General features: G+C 45.6%; 1 protein-coding gene across 3 annotated transcripts in view; it reads left to right on the top strand.

Moving 5' to 3' along the window:
• The window catches only part of FAM219A (family with sequence similarity 219 member A), a 101,262-nt gene that overhangs the window by 49,476 nt on the left and 25,952 nt on the right, over window positions 1-25,834 (top strand). For all 3 annotated transcript variants that reach the window (XM_063319442.1, XM_063319443.1, XM_063319444.1), the window contains exon 2: window positions 6,658-6,757. In XM_063319442.1, the coding sequence (XP_063175512.1) occupies window positions 6,658-6,757 (100 nt within the window). The remainder of the gene's footprint in view (window positions 1-6,657; window positions 6,758-25,834) is intronic.

Raw genomic sequence — 25,834 nt, forward strand, 5'->3', positions numbered from 1 at the left:
CCAGCCATGGTCCTTGGCAGTGGGTTTGGAGAACCTCTCGCTCCTGGGATAACCTGGTGTTCTGCCTAAATGAGTCTGGCTTAGAAGCAGGCTCCTCTCCTCCTAAGACAGTTGGGGGCAAAGGACCTAAAAGATCAGGGATCTTAGTTTGCACCAAATCCAGACCAGGCTGCCCCAAAGGCGGATCAGCTCTTGACTTTCTGTGCGACAAATCGGTTTCTAACTTGGGCTTAGAACAGCAATTCCACAACTTTATCAGGCAAATGCACAGCTCCTTAGCGTTACCTCTGCAGTTTTCTCTGATATTTCCTTACAACACTGCTGCAATTTAAGGTAATCGTTTCTTATTCTGGTGATCAGAAAGATGAAAAAAAAATTACTCCCTTTTTCTCTGTGACAGCCCTTTTGGTATCTGAAGACAGCTATTGTATCCCTCCTTAGTCTTCACCTTTTTTCTCTGAACAACCCCATTCTTCCAGTGTTCCTGGATGGTTGTAGCTTCTAGCTTTTATCTGTAGAATTGCTGAGGGGATTACATCTTCCTTGAAATAATGGACTCCGAAACTGTATGTTTAAGCCGAAGCCTGAGGGATGTGGAGGAGAGCATGAGAGAGTCTTTTGTGAGGTTTGCAGGTTCCATTCCTGCCATACATCCCCCGTGACGCATTCCTTTCTCGTGCTGAACATGCTGTTTCTGACCATTGTTCATCTCTATGGTGGATTCATCTTGATCTGCTATAAATCTCACAGCCTTTAAGCCTCTCCTTTTGTGACATTTCTCACATAGACAGACTGTGTATGTCTTGGCTGCCAGTGGTTTTGTTCCCGGTGGGTTTTTTTAAGCACTTTGTGTTCATGGATATGTTGCGTCTATATTGTAGTGGTACCTGGAGGCTGCAGAGGTCTGTTGTCCCACACACTGTGATATGGTGCTTTTACACACCGACCCATGCACGTCAGAGTCCCCTCCCCAGGAGCCTGCTGCCTACAGCTGCGTTTCTCAGGATGACCTGGTGCGGTAGAGCTTGAGGCAGAGCGGATCTGCAAACAGCACAGGATTTTCTGTTCCCAGGGCAGAGAGGCTGAAGGCATAAATATTTATTAGCAGGAGCAATGTTCTAGCCTGAGAGTTTGGGATGACAACATGGGAATGATAGAAACTTCTCGGTGACCCAAATGTACCTCCTGTGTTTGGGGTACCTGTCATTTCTCACTGGGTTTTTTTGCTCACTCAGAACATATATTAAATTTTCCAGACTCAATGTTTGATGTGGAAAAGAAGCAAAACGCTTAGGCTCGTCCTTTCTTGTTAGCATTTGTTTGCAGTGTGTGATCCACATGGGCAGCTTCAGAAAGCAGGAGCCTGCTGAGCTGCAAGTGCTCGCTCTTAGGTTGTCACACCAGTGTCGGTACCGAGACCTCCAGCATCTTGAAGTTGGACAGAAGACAGCCAGGACATCATCAGTTGGTACAGGAGAGAGACAAAGGTAGCTGGATGATACTCCTCGGCAGCCAGCTCATAGTGATTCGGCTGATGATGATCAGACCAAAGCCTCTGAACCGTGAAGTGGTGGGTGAAGCCCTGTATATTGGGTCTTTCCTTGAGATTAGAGGGTAAGGGTCCTTCTGCTCTTATCAAAAAACTAGAGCTGCATTAATGATCATAGAATTTCCCACAGACAGCACAGTGGAGAACATTTTCTTAAGGCTGCAAAAAGGACTGGTTTTTAGGATTGGGAAGGGTGGGCAGAGAGAGACATTGCAGTTTCCAGCAATGTTTTTAAGGGGCAGCTGAAGGCCACAGAAGCCACGTGTGCCCGTTCCGTTCCACACGCACTGGAGTCCCAGAGGATTTGCAGGGTGGAAAGCAGAGGCTTGTTAGGCTTGCAAGATGTCAGAAGTCGTGGCTGTGAAGGAAAGCAAAAGAAGCTGCATTTTCCAAGGCGCTGCACCCAGCTCCATTGCTCAGGGTGTAACTGCGAGGTTTGCTGGCTGTTTGGGGCCATTTCCCCCCCATAGTCGGTGTGGGTTACTGGGTGAGGTAGATGATAAGAGTGAAAAGGCTATTGACCTAGTGCATTACGGCAGATGTTGTGTTTCTTGCCAGGTACTGCAGAAAGGAAAGGGGGGATTTAAAAAAAGAGAGAGAATAAAAACCCTGCTCTGCATGCCACCTTTCTTAAGCCCCTGATTTCAGTTTAAAGTGGATTCAGCTTCGGCCTGTGCTCCTGCATACTGAGGATTCACAGCACTCCTGGTCCATGAATGTTCACTGGAACTAATTCCTGATGTTCATAAATGGCACATGGTACACATTGTAGGACATGGCTGCACTTAGCAGGAGAGCAGTTTTCAAGGTCCATTGTGTTGAGCCTGTAGGAAAAAAAAAAACCAAACTAGTAAGGAACTGCCCCACCATTTGAATGCTGTGATTGTGCATGCCCAATTAAGCTGTGAGCATGTGGGGAGAAAACTTTGATTAAACTCTGGCCCCAGCCAAACATTCATGCAATGGCCTGATTGAATGTATTTTTTCCTTAGGAATGAAGACATAAGGAGGCCTCAGGGAAAAAAAAAGCCCTTAAATGTGTTAAATTCCCGTAGCTGTTTAGAACCGCTGCAGCCACATCTCAGCACTTGCCTTTTGATTGGGAGTGTTGTGTTCCCCTCAGCGAGCAGAGAGAAATCACGTCATCTGGCCAGGGACCGGTCACACCAGGGAGCTGAGATTTTGACGTTGGGGTCAGAGCTGAATGCATCGGTTTAGGGAGGCTTGCAAAAAGGGGCAAAATCTCCAAGTGAATTCCAATAGCAAAAGCCCACGGTGAGTCTCAGTGTGCTAGTAGGCATTCACAAGCTAAAGGCTAATTAGTCACGTAAATGTTTCTCTGGGTGGGTGAGCTGCAGAGAGAGAAATGCACCCATTCAGTATGCACGGAAGCAAAGTGTGTTCGTGCAAAGAGGCAGCTCCAGCCGAGCTGCCGTGGGAATGCTGTCGTTCTCCCAAATGGGGTTGTTACTATGGAGTCCTGTGCGTTCCTGCAGAGTGTATATGGAGGAATGGATGGGAAATACGACAGTGCTTTGGCACTCCTAGGCCAGGAATAGACACCCTCTGGCACTAGGGATGCGGTCTCTGGCTCAGCTCGGTTTCCTTTTGGATCCATTTTACTCTCTGGAAGGAGTGGACCAGGCCTGTGCATGCAGCAGTGGTCGTCCAGACTCTGCTGGTGCTTGGTGGTCCCTGTGTGCAATTCATGTGTCTGCTGTGCAGCCATAAGATGTTCCCCTGAAGTTCTGCTGTAGAGATGCCATGCTGCTGGGGCGGAAAATTGTCATTCCAAACCTTGGAGATGAATTCCTGGTGTGGGCTGGCATTGTTATGGACTCTGCTGCTGTGTCCTTCATCATTCTCACCTCCAGTGTCAGAGGCAGGGGTGTAGTCTCCACCAGTTGCCAGGCCTCCTCTATAGGGAGTCGGGGGAGGGAGACACATCTCCAGGGATGGATTCATCTCCTTTTAAGATGAGCATCTAAGACAGGATGGAATGAATCACTCTTTGAAAATTGTCTTTGTTTTCTTTGGAGGTCTAGGAAGACTTTTCCATTTATTTGGTGTAGAACCCAGCTTTGAGATTGCTCCAGCTGAGTCCTCTAGTACAGAACCAGAATCGGAATCCTCAAAGGCACCTCAGAACATTTTTCCCCTCCCTCTGTTCATGCAAATGGATGTCTAATGTCACTGGCAGGTTACCCACAAGGAAAAGCTACTGTCAGGACGTCAGCTTCCAAGAACAGTAAGGGCTGGTTTTGATTTAAAGAGTTTAAGCATAATTTTAACAATGTGAGCCTGAGCTGGTCCAGGTGGCCGGGCCCTTTCTCTGCCATGTGAACTTCTGTCTGTGAGCTCACGTGCCTCTATGCTGGACACACCAGCACAGGAGGCAGTATGTGGCCATTGCACCACATCCTTTACCATAATAAGCCTACTCCCATGCCTTTCTGCATGGGGGTCCAAGGACTTGTTTGTGTTCAGCAGCACTAGGAAGCATCCAGCTCTTGGAGTCATGCTCCTTAAAACCATGCGTATCCTGACTTTTCCTAGACTGCCAGAGAAAAGATTCTCATCCAAAGAAAAGATTCTCATCCAGGAAGCCTGGACTCAGGTGATACCACTTACCACCTTACACATCCCTCTTGGAGAGGTTCTAGCATGTCTGGGAGACAGCAATGCCCTTTGTATGATCTGGCCGTTCCCATGAATATCCGTTCCTACAGCCTGGATTCTGGTCTAGGCCCTTCAACAAGGTGTGTTGGAGACAAATCCCATGTTACAAGGATACCACGAGAACCGGTCTTCGGTTGCGATCACAGAATAGGTTCTGACACAGAAAATAAGGATGTCTATTTCAAGTGAGATTAAAGGTCTCACCTACCCCTGTGTTGTGTCCCCAAGAAGTCAGGGACAGGGTGAGCCCACAATGATGCCTCCCAGGTTCCCCTCCTCCAGCAATCTGTGCCTGGGTGCAGCCTGAGACAGAAGCACTGCTTTTGGATTTGATGGATATTCCTTCCACGCATTTTTCTCACCCTTTCCTGAGCCTGTTTTAGCATCCACAGCAGCACATCATCTGCTGTATAGAGTTTGTTTCCAGCTGCTGCATGTTTAACTGCCACTTGATACCCCATGCTTATAGAAAATAAGAGATAGTTGATCCCTGTTCACCTTCTCACCCCACTCAGGACTCTCCCAGAGCCCCCATCCATTGTCCCTCCATGGCTGAAGAGTCCTGGTTTGTCTAGGTGGTCATTTGATGGAGCCTGTCATCTGAGATCTCTTCCTTGAGCAACAGTAGCTAGCTACAGCTCATCATTTTAATTTGTAAAGTTGGAATTGTTTTTCTTCCATGTAACACTTCACTTTTAGCTTCATTTAATTTCAGCTGCTGTATTTTTGCTATTCAGCTGCTGTATTTTTTCATTTACTGTGGTTATTAAAGTAGGATTTTAACCTAAAATATATGTGATTCATCACTTATGCCTGTGTTCTCCTGGAGACTGGCTTGCTTGTTTGCAACCTGCTCTAACCTTTTTTTTTAACCAGTCATTAAACTGCTGCATTAGAGGAAAAGTGCAGCAGTGACTGCATTAGAATAAAGAAATTGCATATGGTTCAGCATTATCTATTTAATGTTGTTGAATGCAAAGTCTTGCAAGCACCATCCATTTTAAGTACTGTCAGAGTCTACTGGGTAGTGCAAAGGAGCAGAATTTTGATGAAACATTATAACCCTACATATGTTATTTGGCTGGTTTCTATGAAGAGAGAGCCTAATTCAAGAATCACATTTTATCTCACAAGCACAGTGTATTAAAAAGAGCTAATGTGCACTGCAGAAAGAAGGCAGGCACTGGGGAGGAGGGGACAGTGGCTCACCGAGTGATTTTTTTACTGAGAGCAAAGAGCGATGGTACCTTGCTTTGAAACTCAGTGACTCTGCCTTGCATACAGGTCTCAGTGCGAAATGATGTGTTGCATTTTTATAAGGAACTGTGTACCAAATGCAAACTCCAGAAAATGAGAAACGGACAGTAGCAATTCACCAGTTTGGAATGGTATTTTCTAGTTTTTAGTTTCTGATATTTTGTTTCATTTCTTAAAAAGTGATGGTTTCTTCAGATATTGGACCTAATATTGGGTGTTTATTTTCGGTGTGCAGCTCTACCTGTTATAAATCCAAATTTACATGCACGTATATGTATATATATATGCGCATGTTCAATTTAGTTTCTAGCTTCTAGGTGGGAAGAAGTGAACATGTTTGAAAACTGATTTTAATTTTCACGATGGTGATAAGTAGAGATAGTTCCAGCAGGTTTGTGAAAAGACTTTACATATTTTTAGCAGTGGTAGAACTGCCTGAATTGGTGTTTTTTCCCTCTCTGAATACTTTGATGTGCTGTACTATAAAGTACAACACTACCTGGATGAGGTTGTCTGCAGGCAGGCATGATAGAGTGGACTCTGTGTTTGGGGAGCTTTGGTTTTTGGGGGGATTTCAGTGACAGTGAAAGGTGCTGTGCTGACAGATACTGAAATTAAATCTTTCCGGTTAGCCACAAAATAGGTCCAGCATGGGACATGCAGACTTCTTCATCCCACTCCCAAGAGGAGCCAGCGATTGAATTCTCCTACTCATTCAGTCCTTGCTCTTTCTGAGCTGTCCTTCCGCACAGGTGGTCATGAGCTTCTTAGTTTTAATCATGAGGTTGACTGGTCCACTCGGAACGCGGCTGAAGCTGTAAATGCATTTCATACGACACCCCAAAGAGTCATCACATGAAAATGGTTTGGGACTACTGCCAGCCTAGGCTGAATTTGAACTGATGACCCACCCTCCACATTATATTCCCAGAATCATCCATCATATAAGTCTGATGTTGAAATCTGGCGTTTCCAGAGGTGCTTTTAGCATACTAAACGTGCTTCCAAAGTTCTGTGGTTTGCCCCTGGGTTTCAGCCGTTCAAAACACCGACGTGTTCTCTCCTCCCTCTGAATGCGGGTGGGAATGGACTCGTCTAACAGCCAGTTAAAGCGGAGACTGCATAATTTTTAGCTAAACCATTCTGTTTTGTTTTCTTTTCTTTCTTAACAGGATCCAACAGCTGCATCTATTTCGGACAGAGATTGCGATACGAGAGAGGGAGAGACTGTAGCCATGAACTATAAGCCGTCCCCACTTCAAGTGAAATTAGGTGAGTCTTTGCTGACGGAGAGCGAAAAGGCTGAATCCCAGGTCTGAAGTACGGTGAGGTGCTCATGGGCTCACATGCAGGTTCCAATGCTCGCAGCTGAGCATACCACCCGGCTCAAACAACTCGCAGAGCAGTTTTATCATTGTGATTCCGCTGCTGAGGGAACTGACCTACAAGCACGTAAGACCCCATATCTTGGGCTGTGGTAGAGGAAGCAAGCTATGCCTTGAAAGGAAGGCGTAGCTTTTTAAACCTACAGATTTTTATCAAGCTAAGATAAAAGATCAAGGCTTGGCCAGATAAAGAGTGAAGATAATATAGAGGGACTGTGAAAAGAAGACACAATAATTGCAAACAAAAGAGAAAGGATCAGAGACTTGGGCCACTACCAGGAAAAGGTAAAGCTGTGTTACTGTGAGATGGAGGGCATGTAGGTCTGTAAAGGTTCACATACAAATACTTGTGCTATTTCTGGGCAATATTCTTTAAATTCTGGAAGCAGAATCATCCAGTTAGTACAATACACTGCTTACAAGAGGACAGCAATCCACACATGGCTGTCCTGCCTTCAAAACTTAAGCCACTGTTGTGCCACACAGCCTCAAGAACCTGATGAAGGACAAGTCAAAAGAACTTTTGTTCTTTTTGTTCAGAGGAAAGAGTGGGGAGCGCTTGTGAAGTCCCAGGGCTTTGCCTGCGTATGTGCTAAATTGAATATTCAGACAAATCTGGTCATAGCAGCGCAGAAAGGAATGTCACAGAGTAGACCCATAGGCGGCAAAGGAAAAGAAAGTAGTTGAATAGGCGAGATCTTGCTGAAAGGGTGACTAGGAAGAAGAAGACAGGAAGTAGGATATGCAAACACAGCAGGATTACGCAGCAACATGGAGGACCTTGAGCTGCTGATACAGGATATGAGCAGGTGCATCGGGACAGTAGATCTGTCCTGCAGTCGCAGTCATGAATACTTCCAAACCAGTATCTGCTTTTCGGGAAAACGCAGGGAGCAGCAGTGTGTGTTAGTGACAGCACAGCTCACAGTTTGGTAAAAGATTATCATTGCCAGCATGCCATATGCCACCAGGATCCTTTTTCACTGCCAAGAGAGTTCTGTAATGTTATTAGAGAGATAATTACTACTGCAGTAGTTGTTTTGGACAATTTAACATCAGGAGTCAGGTTGGAGAGCAATTGATACTATTATTGGTAGGTCTGAGATATTCTTGCATTTCTAGGTAATAAAAATATCCTGCAGATATTCGCTAACGTGACAGGAAATTATGCTGGTTTAGACTTGGCTTTGGTAAGTCATGAGGACATAATAGGAGATCTGGTCATAGGAAATAAATTCGGATTCAGAGATAACAAGTTTATGCAAATTAAATGAAAAGATAATTTGAAGTAGATCTGTAACAAACCTCAGTTTTATAAACTACGTGCTTAAGCAAAGACAGTAGATTGAGAAACCCAGGAACTCAAAACACGTCAGGTAGTGTTGAAGGAGAAAGTATTGGAAGAAAGGACATTGCTAATGGAGTTCTCCAACAGTCATTTCATTTATATGTTCATTAATGACTTTGACACAAAAAGCAGGAGTGGGCAGAGAAAATTTAGTCATAGCGTATTTGGAAGACGTCAGTACAACAAAGACTCAGAAGTACCATAGGGAAAAAACAAGAAAAATGGAATAATAGAAATGGGAAAAATATGACAGGAGAAACACAGTTTGCTATAAACTGGAATTTACGAACTAGAGATGACTGAGGAAGCATTAGTTGATCACAAGGTAACTATTAAAATAGACTAATACATGAAAATTCACCATAGTCACACTTCTGCAGAGCTTACCAGCTTTTTTACAAGGACCAGATACAACAGAATGATTAGACTTTCTGCCAGAACTTCTGCTTTCCCACACAGGGAAAATGTTATTTCATTAGGCCCTGCTGATTGCTGCTATCCATCGGTACAGAGGCAAAGGGAGGTACTGGAAGAGTCTGAACAGTTTTTGCAGTAGGTAGAGGTATACCATTGCCAGGACATCCTTTCCAGCTAGTGCTCCTGCCCAGTGAATACTCGGTGCTGACCACAGTGAGCTTATGAAGGTAATAGTGGGTGAAACCTACCTGCTTAAGAGGAATTGTCTTGCAAAGCTGACAAGCATCTTCCTGCCTTGTCTCCAGCAAGGAGTCTGCTCAGACACCTCTCTCTGCCTGTGGAAACAACGTGCCTCTTTAATTAGGTGAACACATACTTTGTGGCATTTGGATTGACTGTCTACTCTTAGCCATCCCCAGATCAGCTCTAGGTTGCCTGCGGCAAAAGGAGACTACCGGTATTGCCTGTAGCCAGTGTAACATGCCTTCAGTCCACATCAGCTCCCACTCCTGTTATTCTTAAAATCTGCCCAGCCTTTACAATTTTCAAAGAGTTTAATAGCTCGCGTCTCCCAGCTCTGGCCCTTGTTCCACCAACTAGACTTTTTTTTCTCTTCTGCATTAAACTTGTTAGGATTTGGATTGGGTTTTTAATCTCTTGAAGACTAGACAAAGTTAAGGTAGTACATAAATGTTCAATAGCTTTACTGGCAGACACCATTGTTTGGGATGGTAGCGACTAGGATTTTAATCCCATTGCAAGTTTTCCATATGGAGAGTGGCATTTTTCACTGTTAAATCAGAATCAATTGTTCAAATGTCAAATGGTCTGATGGAAGGTTGATAAATGTCACTTTTTCACTCTGTGAAGATTCATATGTAAATCTGTCATATGTGCTTGCTGGAAGCTTGGTTCAAGTAAGCTCAATTAAATACCAACCCAGCATGAATATAACTTCTGCTTCCAGAGGCTGCAGTGATTGAATTGTGACAGAAAGAGTGTGCTATGCTTCACACACTGAACGCAGATTTATCCTGCTGCTTGAATGGTCTTTTCCTTGGTTGTTTCTCTGCCTCTGAATAAACACATTTGGCCACGTGTTTCCTTGGGGAGGGGTCATTTAGATAAAAGAAAAACTTTCCAGGTAGCTTATATTTCTAGTGACTTCCTAAAGGTTACACCTGGTTTATAAGTGGAACAGTAAAACATTTAGCTTGCTGCTGGAGCTACGTCAAAAAGAGGAGAACCTCAAACCAAGGGGAAATAGCATCTCCCAGTTCATGTAGTTCATCATCTTAAACCCTTATTGATATTATATCCATATTAATTATGTATTTCTTGCTTTTCTAACACTTCCACTTTGTCTTCCCGTCAGGAACTGCAAGGCTCAGCCATGCTTCTTTCTTTCTTTCTTTCCAATCACTTGATAAGGAGGCTCCCCACAGCACTGGGGGGAGGGGTGTACATTAGTGCTTAAGAGATGTCTCCAGCACATCCTTATTAGGCAGCATATCCAGATGGAGCACATGCCACAAGCCTTTTGAAAACAGAAGAGACTTGTGATAAGGAGAGAGGGAGGAACAGAATAATCCCCAAGTGTAAATCTCAGGGGCTCCGTATCCACTGGAAGGCAACAGATCCTCACGGGATCCCCAGGAGACAAGATATTATTTTAATGAAGCTTATGCCATCTGTTTTTCTATTTTGCATTTTTAATTTCCCTTCCCCGCGCTGAAATCCCCATCCAGACAGTCTGTCTGTCCTGCCTAGCAGTCAGTGACACTACAGTTTGTGTTAAAACAGAATGAGCAACGTGGCAATTGGTTGGTGTGCTGCAGAACAAGCTACAGCGGCAATGAGGGACTGCGGCAGTGGCATCTTCATCAGCACATCCACCTCACCGGGGACTTGGAAGTAAATCTTATGCATCCCCGTCTGCAGATGAGCGTATAGGAGACAGGCAGACAGACAGAGACACTCGTAGCAGCCTTCATCCCTCCAAGATACCAGTTGCCTTAGATGTAAGCACCTCCTCTCCTTGGACTAGGTAGAGAATAAGGCACTGTTTTTGGAAGATTGCTCAGTGGGGTGCCTAAAAGTATGTGAAAAATGAGTGTCTGAGGTAGGCAAACTGGGTCCCACCTTAAGATTGAGTCAGCTACGTGCAGATGAGGTCTTCTGCCATATGGCCAAGAGGAAGCCAAGTTCATGTTGATGCAGGCTTCAAAGTGTTTATGGTTTTTGTTTTAGATTTTCGTTGCAAAGCTTCTTATAAAAAAAAAGACCTGAATTGCTAAATGTAGCAGGTAATTTTCCTGCTTTACTGACTACTGTGTGGTTGCCCTCCCAGCTTAGATCTCACGCTGGTATTTATCTTAATACCAAAAAGCACAGTGGCTGGCACTAGTCAGCCCCGTAAGGAGAAGCAAGCGTTATGAACTTGCCTTTGGTGTAAGCTGCTGTAGCTCAAGTATATAATCCACCACCCTAACCAGAAACTTTCCTTGCCTCAAGAGGCAGGAAGCTGCTGTAACACTAACAGAGCAGAGCTGTTTCATTAATTAATAGGATAGGATACTAAGACTTTCCTCCTGCCAGCTGCATTGCAGCATGTTGCTTTTTTTCCCTAGGAGACACAGCACAGATTGCTCTTAGAGCAGGTCAGCCACAGCCCAGCTACTGCTGGGAAGGAAATCCTGCTCGCCAGGAGCCTGGACCTATTGGTAGGGTGAGCGTAAAAGCCTTTTGAGTCACCCCAGCCTGGCTTTTTGGCCTTCTGTATAACAAGAAGGAGATGAGAGCAAGTGACCAACCATAGCAGGGACTGAGGAGCCTGAGCCAAGCAGATGGCTGAGGGAGAGGTGAAGGAAGTCTTGGTAGAAAAAGTCATTCTCTGACAAATAACCATGGTGGTCGTCTTCCAAGGAGACATCTCAGATGAGACCACCAAAGGTTATTGTCTGCTCCTGCTTCTTCCTGTATCAGTCCCACCTCTCCATCTTAGCATGAATAAACAACCTAAGATTTTACTTGGTGGCAGCGGAGGAGTTCCTATCTCTGTCTTCCACAAAGGAAAAGGATGAGGATTCTGCATGGAGACACCAATTAGGTGCACCCATTACCAAGTACGGAATTATTTTACATGTGCTATTGAATTAATTCTTGCTTGTTAACAAACAAGATTCTCAAAAACCACAAGCAAGTAACCGGAATGATGTTCGCTTAGAGCAAGAAACTCTGGTAGAGGTAAAACAGCAACAGAAACCTCATCGTAGGGAAACAGAGCATGTTGTTCCCTGGTGTGCCTGACTTGGACAAAATTGAGGATCTGATTTATGACTGGGTCCCATCTTGGTGGAGACTGAAGTGAACAGAGGAGATAATCCAGTTAGGGACAGAGGCTGATGACACATCTGTGGTGTTAGCTCCTGCCTTCCAGCCCACTGCTGTGCATTCATGGCAGATATCGAATTGCAGTATGATCAGGGAGGAGCAGTACCGGGAATATCAGTCAATGAGCTGAGAACTACAAAGCCCTCAGAGTTCAACATAACGAAATTGGTGCATTTCTGGTTGAAATTTTACAGATGGTCTCTAATCCCGGTAAAAGACAGACTGCCTTTTTCTCCCCATGTGGCTCCTGAGACAGATCTTTCAGTTGGTGTAGTTATTTAAACCCCTGTCCCAGGGTTGGATGTGGGTTCAGAGCTTGTTTTAAAGCATCTCCATTGAACACCCACAAAGCGCACAGCAGAGCATCCCACCCCAGTGCAGTTCAAAATGATGCCTTGCTCAGACATCCCCATCCAGGGCTGCTCTTGCTCTTGCTGCAGGTCAAGATGAAAAACTGGGGCTGGGAGATGCAGTCCCAAAAAGAGCAGGCAGCAAGCATCTCGCGTAGGCTGAATTGCTCGGTACCTGCCCTCATCCATGGCTCCTTTCCCATGTCGTCGTCTCTTCCCAGTCTGCTTCACAACTTGCAACTTCTAAGCTTCCCATACAGAAAACAGAATAATAAGGGGAGGTTGTAGTAGACTGGACAAATCAATGCCATTAGTGTATCCTTTTGTCAGTACCTCAAGTACTGTACTATTCCCAGTTGCTGTTCTTTAACAAGGCGATTAATGCTAATTAGGTACAGCAGCTGTTCCTTCTGGGAAGAAGCTCTGTAGGTAAATTAGGGAACATTTTATAAAAAAGCTGTAACTCTTAAGCTAGGTCCCCAGCTTCCAGCTCTATTGACAAAACTGCAGACTTCCATATCCATAACTGTTTGCGTGGCGACCTCAAGTGACATCATTACCTTAAGTGCACAAAGCCATTTTCCTCCCCTGGGAGCACCCATTTCCTTGAACACAGTCTGTACTTTGTATGGGGGGGTGAGTAATGTGGAAGCCAGAGCGCAGTGGCAATATAGCACTGCTATTGATTTTCTTCATGAAGATAGAAGTGCAGCCTACCACTCAGAGGTCTCCTGGGGCTTGGGAGGAATTTATTTAAACATTATTTCATGTGTTATTACTCTTCCCATTTATAAGAGAAATTGCGTACACAGATTTATTGTAGCATCCTTCCTGTAGGATATCTCCAGGCTCTTTCTGGAGGGAATGAGAGAGTGAACAGCTGCGTCACATTAAGGGCAGTAGAGCTGTCTGCAGACCCAGCAGCAAAGATGAGAGCAGGAAAACAGTTGTGACAGGCATTTTATTGCGGATTAGTTAGAGGAGAAGTAGGAAGGCAGAAAGGAAGAGGTGCATGAGGTGCTGTAGCTGACACAGGCTCGGGTAAACAGGAAAGCCATTAAGAGAAGCTGGAACAGAGCGATTCACTGGAGTTCAGCAGAGAGCGCTGGGCAGGAGGGAGTGCGTGAGACGGAGGGAAAGGAAGTTCCAGTCAGAAAATCCCAGGGGCGAAGCATAAGCACATGAATATGAGCAGGATGCGGCACGGTGTTCACCAAACGAGCCTCGTCTTTCCGTCATGGCAATTGTCTTGATTTGTTATGCCACCCCACCAGGGCTTTCCCAGCCTTTCCCAGCCCTCCACCCTCATACGTCCACCTCTGCCGTGACAAGTCACTGGGTACCCATGTGTCCCACAAGCCAATAGACGCACACCCACTCACATCTTGTGTTGCATACACCACTCTTGGCTATCTTCAGATAAAAAGTCGTGAAGGAGGAATCTGTAAGGTAGTTGAATCATTTTCTTGGGCATTGTCTGGCCATCCTTTAGCCACTCCAAATTTTTACACTGCCTACAGGTCTGATAGTCTAGGAAAGAAAGCTAGATCTGCTTCTACACAAATTATTTTACTTTGTGTTGAGAACGGACCAAAGCATCTGGAGTCTAAATGGGGGTTTTGTGCCTGAAGCAGAAGAGCAGAGCTGCAAATTGCAAGTTCTCTTCTTTGCCCTGATCTGCCATAATCTGTCACCTCAAATATGAGAAGCAGCTCAGAGACTGTGAGGCAAAACAAATAAGGCAAAGTATTGAGATTCTCTAATAGAAGGAAGGAAAAAATCAGTAACTGAAGTAGTGACGAGAATAAAAACTACCTGGTGTAGCAAAGCCTAACCCCAGCAGTGATAGGCTGGTGGTCTGGTCAGAGGTCCCGTTACACAGTACATATTACTGTCATCACTGTTTTCTGTGAAGTACGTAGAGAGCTGGTTTAAAAGAGACTGATGTCCCCGAAGATGATTTACACCTTGTTCCTGACATTAAAGAGACTAACACCAGCTGAGTTGACATGGCTGCCTGCTCAGGTCTTGGCATCTTTGACAAAGTCAACACAGAAAAGGGCAATAGTACTGTTTTCTGTCTTCTCGGCACCCTCAGAACCCCGTAGATTCTACCTGATCCTCTGGCCCACTGCAGGGGAACCTTTCGCCAGTTCTGAATCACCCAGGTGTTACTATTTGTGTAGTTCCTTCTGATGTCTCCATAAGTAGATGAGTTTCTCTGTAGCACTCAAGGGAAGCAAGTAGAGCCTAGTGTAATTAATGTAAACTGGCTCCAGAACAGACCACAGCATCTGCGGACAGTGTTGGATGGTGTCCAACATGGACACATTTTTAAATGTATTTGATTTGAGCAGGCTTTGAGCAGCCTGGTCTGGTGGGAGGTGTCCCTGCCCATGGCAGGGGGGTTGGAACTGGATGATCTATAAGGTCCCTTCTAACCTGAACCATTCTGTGATTCTATGATTTATTAATGATGAGCCTTAAAGAGTACCTGATGGCTAATTGAATTTGTTCTGACTGGTGATGTGGGCTCCCCCTTTGTCTTCTCTGGGCTGCACACTCAGCTCTTAAGTGGGAAAAGTTACTGTCCGCTTATTGAGTATTGGGGCTAAAATGCTCCATCAGCAGATCAGGCTCTATTAAGTAGAAATAACACACACTTCTCAAAGGGAAGAGATTTGTGCTGGTATAGGAAGTTCACTGCAGTTCCTGGTTTTTAACTGCTACCCTTATGCACAGAGGATGCTTACAGGACCCTGAAAGCTTCGTGTTGCTTCTCTGAGATCTTCAAGGATCCTTTGGGGACTCAGAGCTCAGAAAAACACACAAACCTTGGTATGCCACAGTAGGAGAGCAGAACAGATGAGGATGTCATGAGTTGGAGCAGGTCATGGAGCAATATGGGCCTACGCTGGGCACACACAAGAGGCTGTTGCCTGGGTTAGCAGGCTGGTAGAAGCAACCCAATTGCAGTTTCAGCTCTTCTCAGCATCTGAGCTTGGGGTCAGAGATACCACCAGCCCCTTACACCAGGCAACACCACTGGAGAAGTTTTAGGACCAGGAGTTAAGCCGCAGTGGAGATGGTGGGACTAGTTGTGCAAAGAGGCTTCCTCTTAGTCCTGGTGGGACTAAGAGGGAGCTTTGCCTGTTCCCTGACAGTCGTTTCACCCCGGTCAGTAACAAGGCAGGAAAGACCACAGCCCATACCAGCCCCAGCCTTTCTGCTCTACTGTGTGCAGAAAGTCTGCTGGCACCTCTCCTCCTTTTCTTTAAAACCTCAAGCCTTTGGCACAGCTCTTTTCCTGTTCCGCTTGGCAGTCATTCTCTATAAAGCAGGTCTCACTGAAGGAAAATAAAGCTGTTTTTATAGATGCCACATATTTACCAAGATAAGATTTTATTTAAGAAGTTGTAAAGTCACAGCAGTAATGGGACAGTCTGATCCCATTTCTCCAGTTGCTAAACACAAATGTCGTTCAAAAAGCTTTAATTACTGCCTGAATCATGGCTGAGTAGCTTGTGCTGAGGATATGCACTTATTGCATCGTTTGTGGAAATGAGATGTCACAGTTTGGTACTGTGCAAAATAGCTGTAGTCCTCTTTTTGAAACTTCTTCCAGAAGGAAAACCGGAAATTGTTCATTAGATTTTAAAACATTTGAGCATTCCCCCACCCCCTTTCTAAATTAACCTATAGAAAAAGCGTGCCCCATAGACAGCATTTGCATCGTCCTTTCTCCAGGTCCAGTTACAAGGGGAGAAGAGACGTAACAAGTATGTTCTTGGCAGATAGATCCAAGTCTTCATGTATTTGCTCAGAGAATCATCACCAGCTTCTCCTGTGTAACCATTGCGATCTGTTCGCCTCTGCCTCCATCCTTAGCACAGCACGAGTAGTAGACTCCTGTTCTCTCCACTGTGCTTTGCAATTTGCTCCGCTCCCAGGCTTTCTCCCACTTTCTGTATCAGTGAAATCATCCACCCTCAGTTTTTAAGACTGCACAGCCGAGCCATTGCCTCTCACTGACTCCTGACTGCCGTTTCATGTCCCTTTCACCTGTGAACTGTACCAAATCTTTTTCTTTCTTTTTCTTTTTTTAACTCTGTACCTTCTTTTTCTCTCTCACTGCTTACCTTGAGAAGAGCTTGAATTAATTCAGCTTAAGCCTTTGTGAATGGGGAACTGTTTCAACTCTGTCTTGTAAAGTACCACAGTTTATAGCACAACAAAATACATCCTCTACAGGGTTTTAAGGCAATTCTACTGTAAACACAGAACCATCTTGTTATGTTTGCAATAACTTTGATGTTTTCTACCTTCTGCTCTAAATACAAGACAATCCCCACTTTTCCCACACAGCCTATGTACTCTCTTTTTTGTTCACTGCTGTAAAATTGGTGCAATCAAGTCAGCAGGTGTTGATGTCTTTTGGAGGAATGATGCAGTCCTTCTGTCTAGCTCCTGAACCTCATGAGCTTAAAAGTGCTTCCTGCCATGAGCAAATGGTGAGCTGTCTGTGAGAAGAAAGTTTAATCGGGTGTTTCGGAGCTGCAGACTGCTGGCATCCCCTTCGCTGCAATGGAGCTCCCAAGTAGCACCAGCCACTCTGTGCCAGAAAACAGCCCCTCTCCGTCCCCCATCACTACCCGGACCAGAAGTAAGAGCAGGTTTTCAAAAAAGAAAGGTTTGCTCTGATTTAGTTTCAATACTGGTCATGGGACTAGGAACTTGAGAGAAGAGACAAATAGTGCAAGTGAGACAATTGTACTTTGTGTAAGTTCATCTGAGAAACAGTGTTTGACATATTGAATGACACTCTGCTAAAAATATGTCTTGAACAACGCTAGCATATTTAAAATTTAAAGTGATGCTCTCAGGCATGGGTAGTTCGAGTCCAGAGCGGAGGCTGCTTTTAAAATTAAGATTTTCAGGTTTTGCATACAATTTTTAAAGAAAAAACAAGTATCTTGGGATTAAACTCCCTAGTAAACCCTAGCATTATTTTTTTTGTAAGTTCACTGAAAGAATACGTAATTGGGTGTTCCAAAACGGTTCACAAATTCTTGTCTAATTTACAAGGCTGCAAAAAGCTTGTGAGGCTCAAGTCACAAAACAGCTGGGCCTTTTTTTAGCTGCATACTTTAAGCCAGAACATAGAGGATTCAAGTTCAATTCCTTTTTCTGCCTGAATGTTTAACTACTGGGCTGAAATGTGGCTTTATGCAGCTTCTGATCTGTGGGACAGGGGGTGAAGCAAAATGTGAAAGCAAAACCTTGACATATTTACTTCTGTGCAGGCAGATGTTATGGTTTTAGTTCCTCCCAGCTCACATAGCTGACTCGCTTCTGCCAGTGTGCAGAAGACCTTCGATACAGGACAGTCCTTGAATTTGGCTTTGGGTCCTTTGGACAGTCCTTTGGGTTTTGCTATCCTTCATTGAAAGGGGATGATCAGTAACACAACCAGGTTATCTTAGCTCCTTTGTTGCCAGTGTTCTTCTTTCTATCGGCAGTTAAACATTCATGGCTACCCAGGAGTTTCCAACTCTCTAGAAAGTAGTGTCTTGAGTGCATTAGAAAAGGCTATGGCTGCTTTGGGTCTCATTGACTAGGTGAATTGAAGTATCTCCAGGGGGTCTACAGGACATTTATCTGACCTAGAACCAAGCTGTAATCTCCTCTGCCTCAGGGAAGGGCAGAGAGAAAAAGGGAAAAGGGCAGGAGTAAAAGGGGAAAAGACAATGCGAGCTCTCTGCATTTACCTGGTAATGACCATCAGATGGGAGATGGCCGGGATAATCTGGAGAGCTGTAAGAAGAGTGGAAAAGCTTCATGTGAAACTTCATCTGTGCTAGTGAAGAATGATATCAACACACCTGAGTTGGCAGTAAATTGCCTGTAGCATCTAGTGGGTACTTCATTACCAACTTGTTTCTTTGCTCACCTTAATCACCATAAGGGAATCCTTTTTCACCATCAGGACAGTCAAGCGCTGTAAAATGTCCCAGGGAGGTAGCATCATCTCCATCCCTGAAGGTTTTGAAAACCTGACTAAATAAAGCTCTGAGCAGCCTAGTCTGATCCCATAACTGATCCTGCTTTGAGCAGGACATTGGGCTAGAAAGCTCCTAGCTGGCCAGCAGGTCAATGGAGGTGATTCTGCCCCTCTACTCTTCTTTCATGAGACCCCATCTACAGTACTGTGTCCAGCTCTTGGAGTCCCCTAAATAAGAAGGACATGGACCTGCTGGAGCAGGTCCAGCGGAGGGACACGAAGATGATCAGAGGGCTGGAGCACCTCTCCTATGAGGACAGGCTGAGAAAGTTGGGATTGTTCAGCCTGGAGAAGAGAAGGCTTCAGGGAGACCTTATAGCCCCTTCCAGTACCTAAAGGGGGGCTACAGGAAAGATAGGGAGGGACTCTATATCAGGGAGTGTAGCTTAGGATGAGGTATAACAGTTTTAAACTGAAAGAGGGGAAATTTAGATTAGATAACAGGAAGAAATTCTTTACTGTGAGGGTGGTGAGGCACTGGAACAGGTTGCCCAGGGAAGCTGTGGATGTGCCATCCCTGGAGGTGTTCAAGACCAGGCTGGATGGGGCTTTGAGTGGGAGGTGTCCCTGCCCATGGCAGGGGGTTGGAACGAGATGATCTTTAAGGTCCCTTACAACCTAAACCATTCTGTGATTCCTGAGGTCCCTTCCAACTTGAAGTATCCTGTCATCCTATTCCTCGTTGGGACTCCAGTTATTTCTTTAGATGTCATATACTTTCTACTCACTACTGAAAAGGCCTATCTAAGTCCTAGTTATTCTTTTGGGTTCCCAAGAAAAATACGGTAGGATTTGCAGAGGTAGACTTAGGTAACTTGCGTACACTGGAATAAGCACTATGTCCATTGGTAAACAAGAGAAACCCAATTGCTGCTTGATTTTCACTCCATTACAAATGTTCTTCTTTTTAAATTTTAATTATTGCTCTCTGTTCTTTCTCTTTAATTCACCAAACTTCCTCGATTGTCCAGTGATTGAATTTAAGAACATATTAAAACTAATTTTCTTCTTTGCTTGTATCTCTTACTGACTCCAGTGCACAGACAGAGAAATTTGTTCTTTTACGGATGTGTTTCCTGACTTGCATTTTATCCATGGCTGTCAATGCTGAGTGATCTTTTAATACCAGCAAGCAGCTGACTTCCTGTACCCGGTACGTCCCAGCGAAATACGGGCATTCACAGAGTGTAGCGATGGAATATTACAAAGCAGAACCAAATTCAAGGTGGTTGTGCACAAGGTGTTCATGTGAGCTGCAGCACAGGTGACTTCAAGCAGCTGCTAAGGTGACTCTACAACACCTCCATTTCGTCAGCCAATTTGAGCTTATCTTGGTATTGGTGATGTGTCAGCCAGCCATTGGAAAAGGCGCGCTTAAATCTTAGATTGGCAGAGGGATTTTTTTCTGCTGTAATTTGGAATTTACTGGGGACTTTGCAGGGAAAGATCATGACCCAGAGGTTGGCTGTCACACACAGATCCCTACCTGCTGCGTGCCACCAATAATTATGAGAAAGAACAGAAGCAAAAATACCCTAATGAATCCTCCCATCCCATGTGTTTTCCCAATTGCATCCCATGCTTTTTTTCTGTAGGATGGGGGAATGGATTTTAAGCAGAGAAAGTTAAAATCCATCCTGGAGAATGAGGCCTACTATTTTGATAACTTGAAAAACACTGTTTTGATCTTATAAGGATTTTAGGGCAGGAGTGGAGGCAGTGGGCAGATGTTCAAGACTGTTAAAGGTGTGGAGGCTGCCTTGGGCAAAAATGAATGCTGGTCTGGAGCAAACTGTATATGTTTGCTGTAGCCCAGAAGAAATAAATTCCCTTTCATGGTCTTGGAGTTTGGAACAAAGAGATGCTTACGAAAAACTGTTACATCTAATGAAGTTACAGAACAATATTAAAACTTTTCAAAGGCGGGATACAACAAAAAAGCAACTTGTCAGACCTCATAGACCAGCTCTATAATACAGGGCACAATCACAGAATTGTGACAAATTCGAATCATAGAATTGTCTAGGTTGGAAGGGACCTTTCAGATCAACCTAACACTGACAAAAACCATCACTAAACATATCGCTAAGCACTAAGTCTACTGGTCTTTTAAATACCTCCAGGGATGGCAATTCCACCACTCCCCTGGACAGCCTGTTCCAATGCTTGATAACCCTTTCAGTGTAAAAATTTTTCCTGATATCCAATCTAAACCTCCCCTGGCGCAACTTGAGGCTATTTCCTCTCGTCCTATCACTTGTTACTTGGGAGAAGAGACCGACCCCCGCCTCTCTTAAGCAGAGAACCTCCAACAACCTCCTTAAGCAGAGAATATTTGAGGTTCTAAAAATGAAGATTCATGAGTACATTTCTTCTGGTCCTTTACCTCAGCGAGTTATTTACTCTGGCTTCTTAATTACTCATGATGTAGTTAGTGCTCAAGAGGACCCTTAGCAGTGGAAGGCTGAGTACTCTGAGCTGTGCTCTGTGGAGAAACGGGGTTGTGTCAGGTGGAAGGAAAGGGTAAGTACTGGCATGTCACGATTTGTAAATGGACACCACTGTAAAACCTCTTTTTTGGGGCAGTTCTTCAAAGCCTCTGGGGTTTGCTACATACAGATGCCAGTCCAGCAGTGTTGGAGTCACCCAAGTGGCTTCAAGTGGTGGCCGTGGTCCTCAGAGGTTTCCAGAGGGAGAGTGTCCCATGGGCACCGGCTTTCGCTTTGCTCCTTTACTTGGAGGCTTTTGGCTTCACTTAGAGACTGTCAGATGTACCTGCTAAACACAAACTCTCTCAGGGTGACGCTTTGCCAGGTCCCCAGAACCTTGCACTGCCATTGGTAGATGTTGGTTGACCTTCGTGAGGTCTGTTGCACATGATCAGATTATGGAGCCAGTGGTGAATCCTAAGTATGATTTTTTACAAGGTCAGAAAGTAAGTAGTGTAAGTAAGCAGGCAGTAAGCAGAGTGCATTTAACACTGCAATTAAGTAAGAAAACCGTTCTGTCACTGTTCCAGACACCAAGGCCTTTCCAGTGAGCAAAGTGTGGTAGATTTAACCCCCAAATTTACGTCTGTGTTACTGGAATTTGCCGTTGCAAAGTGCCCTTACTAGCACAGAAGCAACAGAGGCACTTTGTTGGTGTTCTCATTTATTCCAGTTCACTGCTTGTAAGCATCAAATCAATGCAATTTACAGAAGAAAATACTTTCCGTCTCTGGTTTCCAATACCGTCCTCTCCAGAGGGATACAGAAGAGTGATGGCTCTCCGTGCCTTTGCCCCCAGACGCTGCTGGAGAGGTGGTGCCATCAGAGCTGCTCTGACAACTTTGTCACGGCGTGGTCAGGAGAGGAGATGCAGCTTGCTTTTCCTTATATTTTACTGGTCCCTGGAGACCTTGTATGAAGAAAGCTTGTTTCTGTCATTGGGATGAGCCAATGTGACTTAAGGCGCCCAGGGAACAGATGCAGGGGATAGAAAAATGCCAGTTTGAGTTGTTTTTCTGTTTCTCCTCATTTTTTTATCCCTGTGAGCTCCAAGTCAGGACATGTCCCCTCAATCAGATGGCTTTGCTGGGTGATCAGGAAATGATGATTCTTCCTCTTGTTTCCCCAGTGCATGCACTGCCCAAGGAGAGTCCTGTTGAAGACAGCTCAGCAGATCCCAGTGCCCCCAAATTTTGGCTTAAGTGCCATCCCTGGAAAGGACAAGGCTGTCAGTGCCTGGGCTTCCTCCACATCTCTACTGGTGCTGACCTGGAGAGAAGTTAGAGGTTTTTTATTCCCCGAAACTTGGCATTGCCCTTCCGTTCACCTCGCAAGGGCAGCTGTTGGCAGCCACAAAGGCCCGCTGAAAGCAGAGGGTGTTTTCTGCTACCCTTTCACTCTGCTCCCAGCTTTTCCCCATCCTTTTTGAGCACTGAGTATGCCAGCAGCAGTGGGGTGGAGAGACTGTCAGAAAATCTGAGTGTTAAAGCTATTTCTGTTTGGGTCTTGGCAAAAGCCAGGCTCTTTCCAGCATATTGTGCATAAGAAGGAGATTCCAGGTTGGAGAGAGTTATTGAACATGTGTGTGTGTGTGTGTGTACATAGACTCCATCTCCTTCATCCTCCCTGCGCTTGCTTGAACTTCTTCCCTCAGGGGAACCGATACCTCACTCCCACTCCCCGTCTCCTGCGGATGCCCCAGCCCATGCGTTCAGAGGGAGTTTCTGATGTTGCTTCACACTGAAGTTGTCTCCAGGGCAGAAAATCCTGTCACCCTTATTTTCCATCCCTGGGGTAGTTTGAGATGCAGTGTGATTTAAGGTTGCTGAGGCTTGTATGGAGAGAAATAATGAGGCAAAAAATAGGGCGGTTGATACTACTAGCCCTGCATGCAGTTGGTTGGCAATGGAAATCTGTGTTCTTGATTCAAAACAGATTATGAACAGGAAAATGAGGTTCTTTACAAAAATGCATAGCATAAAGAAAAATGAAGCAAGCTTGTATGTCTGCAAAGGCTCTCTGAAATCCCACCATGCCTTAAGATAACAACCCACAGCTCTTCATGTCTTTTGCTGTAAATTGGAGTCTGTAGGGTTTATTCCTTGCACACCCTGCTGCCTGCTCCGTTAGCAGATGTGCAGTACCAGCCAGCATCTCCCCACTGCCATCTCCTCTGCCTGTCCACACGGCAGCACCACCTGGCTGAAGGGCAGGCAGGTCATTTCTTATAAAGTCCTTTAAAAGGGATTGGAATTAGCACAGACTCTGGCAAAGTTTTTATCAGGGAAAAAAAGCTGAACTTCCTTACTCCACTTTTCCCATCATTAAATTTCACCCACTTTCTCTGTGTTTTAAGTGTCTGTGTATACAAGTTAAAGCCTGTTGTAAATCATATTTATTGAAAGATAATTCGAACTGAAGTTCGAACCAAGAGGAGCTGTTTATCACTGAAACACCTACTATTCTGGCTGCCTGTACTCCTTATGCACAGTCTGGTTTGTGTCTTAATTTCCTCAGGCAAGGAACTATGTGTCTTCCATACACGCTCACTGGTCCCTTAGCGCTACTGCGATAAAGCCTTGCTGGCTGAGACCCTCAGGCTGTTTCTCTCTTTTCTCCTACTCTTAACAACTCTTCTGTTCCTCTCATCTCACCTCCAGCTCCAGTCGGGCAGCCAAACAGGTAACTACACAACAATAAGCCTTATGTTTGTATGCAAGGTGGTGATTTTAGCTCACAAATATGTATGTGCCAAGTGAAGCTGAACATGTGTGCACTGTGGCCCAACGCTAAACCTGATCGAAACATGCAAGGGGCTCAGAAACTATGATAATTCTTGTATTGCTTTCACTTGCCTCCTCCCTTTTTTCGTAGAAATGCTGTAGAAAATCCTTAGCTAATCGTCTTTTGATAAGCAAATCCAAGCTGGGATTTTTCCTCCCTTCAGTGCATACAGCTGGCCATCGAGGAGGGAGGTAAAAATTTAGTTCTGCCAGAATTTCTGCCTCACTGGGCCATTTAGGAGAGTGGGTCAGATAGCGGGGACTTGGCAGCTGCAGCCTTGCCAGCAATCTCCTTTAGTGCTACGGTGTTGAGAGCAGGCAGCTGAGAGGCAGTCGGGAACCTCCCCTGCCTGCTGTTTGGGGGAGGTGGGCTTATTTGCCAATCAGTGGGGTCTCATCAGGCCTTTAGCTGCGGCAAGACAGAAAACAGTGAGTCTTTGCAGGATCGATAACGTGTGGAGTGAGACCGGGGGGTCTGACATTCAGGGTCTAAGTTATACCTGCCCCCGCTTCGCCTAGACTCCCTTTTACAGTCCCACCAAAAGTAGTGTTAACCTTGCTCGGGCCAGCAGTGCTTTAGCACCCGTCCTCTCTCCCTTGGGGCTGCCTGTGGTCCGGCGGTGAGTGGTGCTGGGCTGGCGGTGCCATACCCGCAGCCCTGAACGGGCACACCAGCACCCGACAGCTTCTCTTGGCAAACTGTTTCTGAGCATCGCTGCCCCACGCGCTGTCCTGACAGAGGGCAACAAAGATGTAAAATACACATCAGCATTAAAATACCAAACCACGTTTCATTGATGTGTTGTATGTTAGGAACTGTCATCATTGTTACCTGCACGTTACTGGTGTCGTCAGCGTGAGTCAGGCTTTCCCTGAGTCCCTTTGGGCTCTCCCGGCTGCGGGAGCTGCTGCTCCTTTGGCAGAGGCTTCAGCTCAGCAGCGAACACGTCTGATCTCCAGCTGCGGGGCTCTGCAGTTTGGGATGGCATCCCTCATCCCCCAGCCCTGCTTCCCCTCCTGTGGCACTCAAGGCAGCTGCAGCCAGCAGCCTTGTCTTTCATCTTGTCTTTCAAGGCCCTTTCTCAGGGGTTTCAGCAGGGACATAAGTTTTCTCTGGCCAGACCTGTTTCCTTCTGCCATTCGAGGCATGGCTGTGTTTTGCCACCAATCCCTTTAAAAGGTAGAAGGAAAAGGCAGCTGCCAAACCCCCAGCCCTGCACCTGGAAGGAGGACAACATAAAGGAACATAAAATAGCTGGCAACAGCATCCTGCCGTCCCCTCCACCATCCTCTTCTGGGTAACACTGACAGATAGCAGCCCTACCTGAGAAAGGAGACAGCGGATTCCTTGAGGACGGGAAAAGGTTTAGTCATTTATGATAGTGGAAAAGGTTTAGTCATTTATGATAGTTTGGGACTAACCCCTGAGCCCAGTTCTGGTTTCTCTAACAAAGCGGGATCCAAGCTGGAGGAGGAAGGTGGCAGCATCCTGCCCCCTCTGCCAAGGCACCCTACAAGGAAGATTGCAGCACCCAGTAAGCCCTGTCCTTCAGAGCATGCGGCAAAGGACAAAGCCAGAGCTGAAGCCATGAGCTTTCTCTAAACTCTTTGCAAAGAGAAAGAGGAAAGGAGTTCCCGCTCCTCCCTTGGGTGGGCCACCCACCCGAATCCAGATGAGAGCCGCATGGATATCAAAGTGACAGGCTAGGCTCTTTGCAGTGGCACTGGTGAGGTCTGCGGCTGCCCTAGATGAGCCCTGCCTGCCTCTCTCCGCACTGTCTGGTGAGACTTCAGAAGAGAGGAGCCCGGAGTCTTTGAGCTGTACCAGGTGTAACAACCGGGCTGCGATGCCGAGCTGTCCCCAAGGGCCACCATGCCCCCGGTGATCTGGCAGCAGCCCCAGGTGCCACCCAAATAGCTCTTGGAGGTACTTCTGCAGCAGGAGAGAGAGGTGTCGGGGCATGCCGCACACAAGGGCTCACGCAGAGATCTGCCACCCTGCTCCAAGAGGAAATGTATTAAATTAGGGGCCGCTATCCCTCTGAAATAGAATTCATGCCAGCCTAATTAATGAAAGCTTAATCAGCAGATTGGTTAATCATAAACTTATTAAATATCTAATT

This window comes from Chroicocephalus ridibundus, chromosome Z (genome assembly GCF_963924245.1).
Source record: "Chroicocephalus ridibundus chromosome Z, bChrRid1.1, whole genome shotgun sequence".
In the NCBI taxonomy this organism is placed as follows: Eukaryota; Metazoa; Chordata; class Aves; order Charadriiformes; family Laridae; genus Chroicocephalus; species Chroicocephalus ridibundus.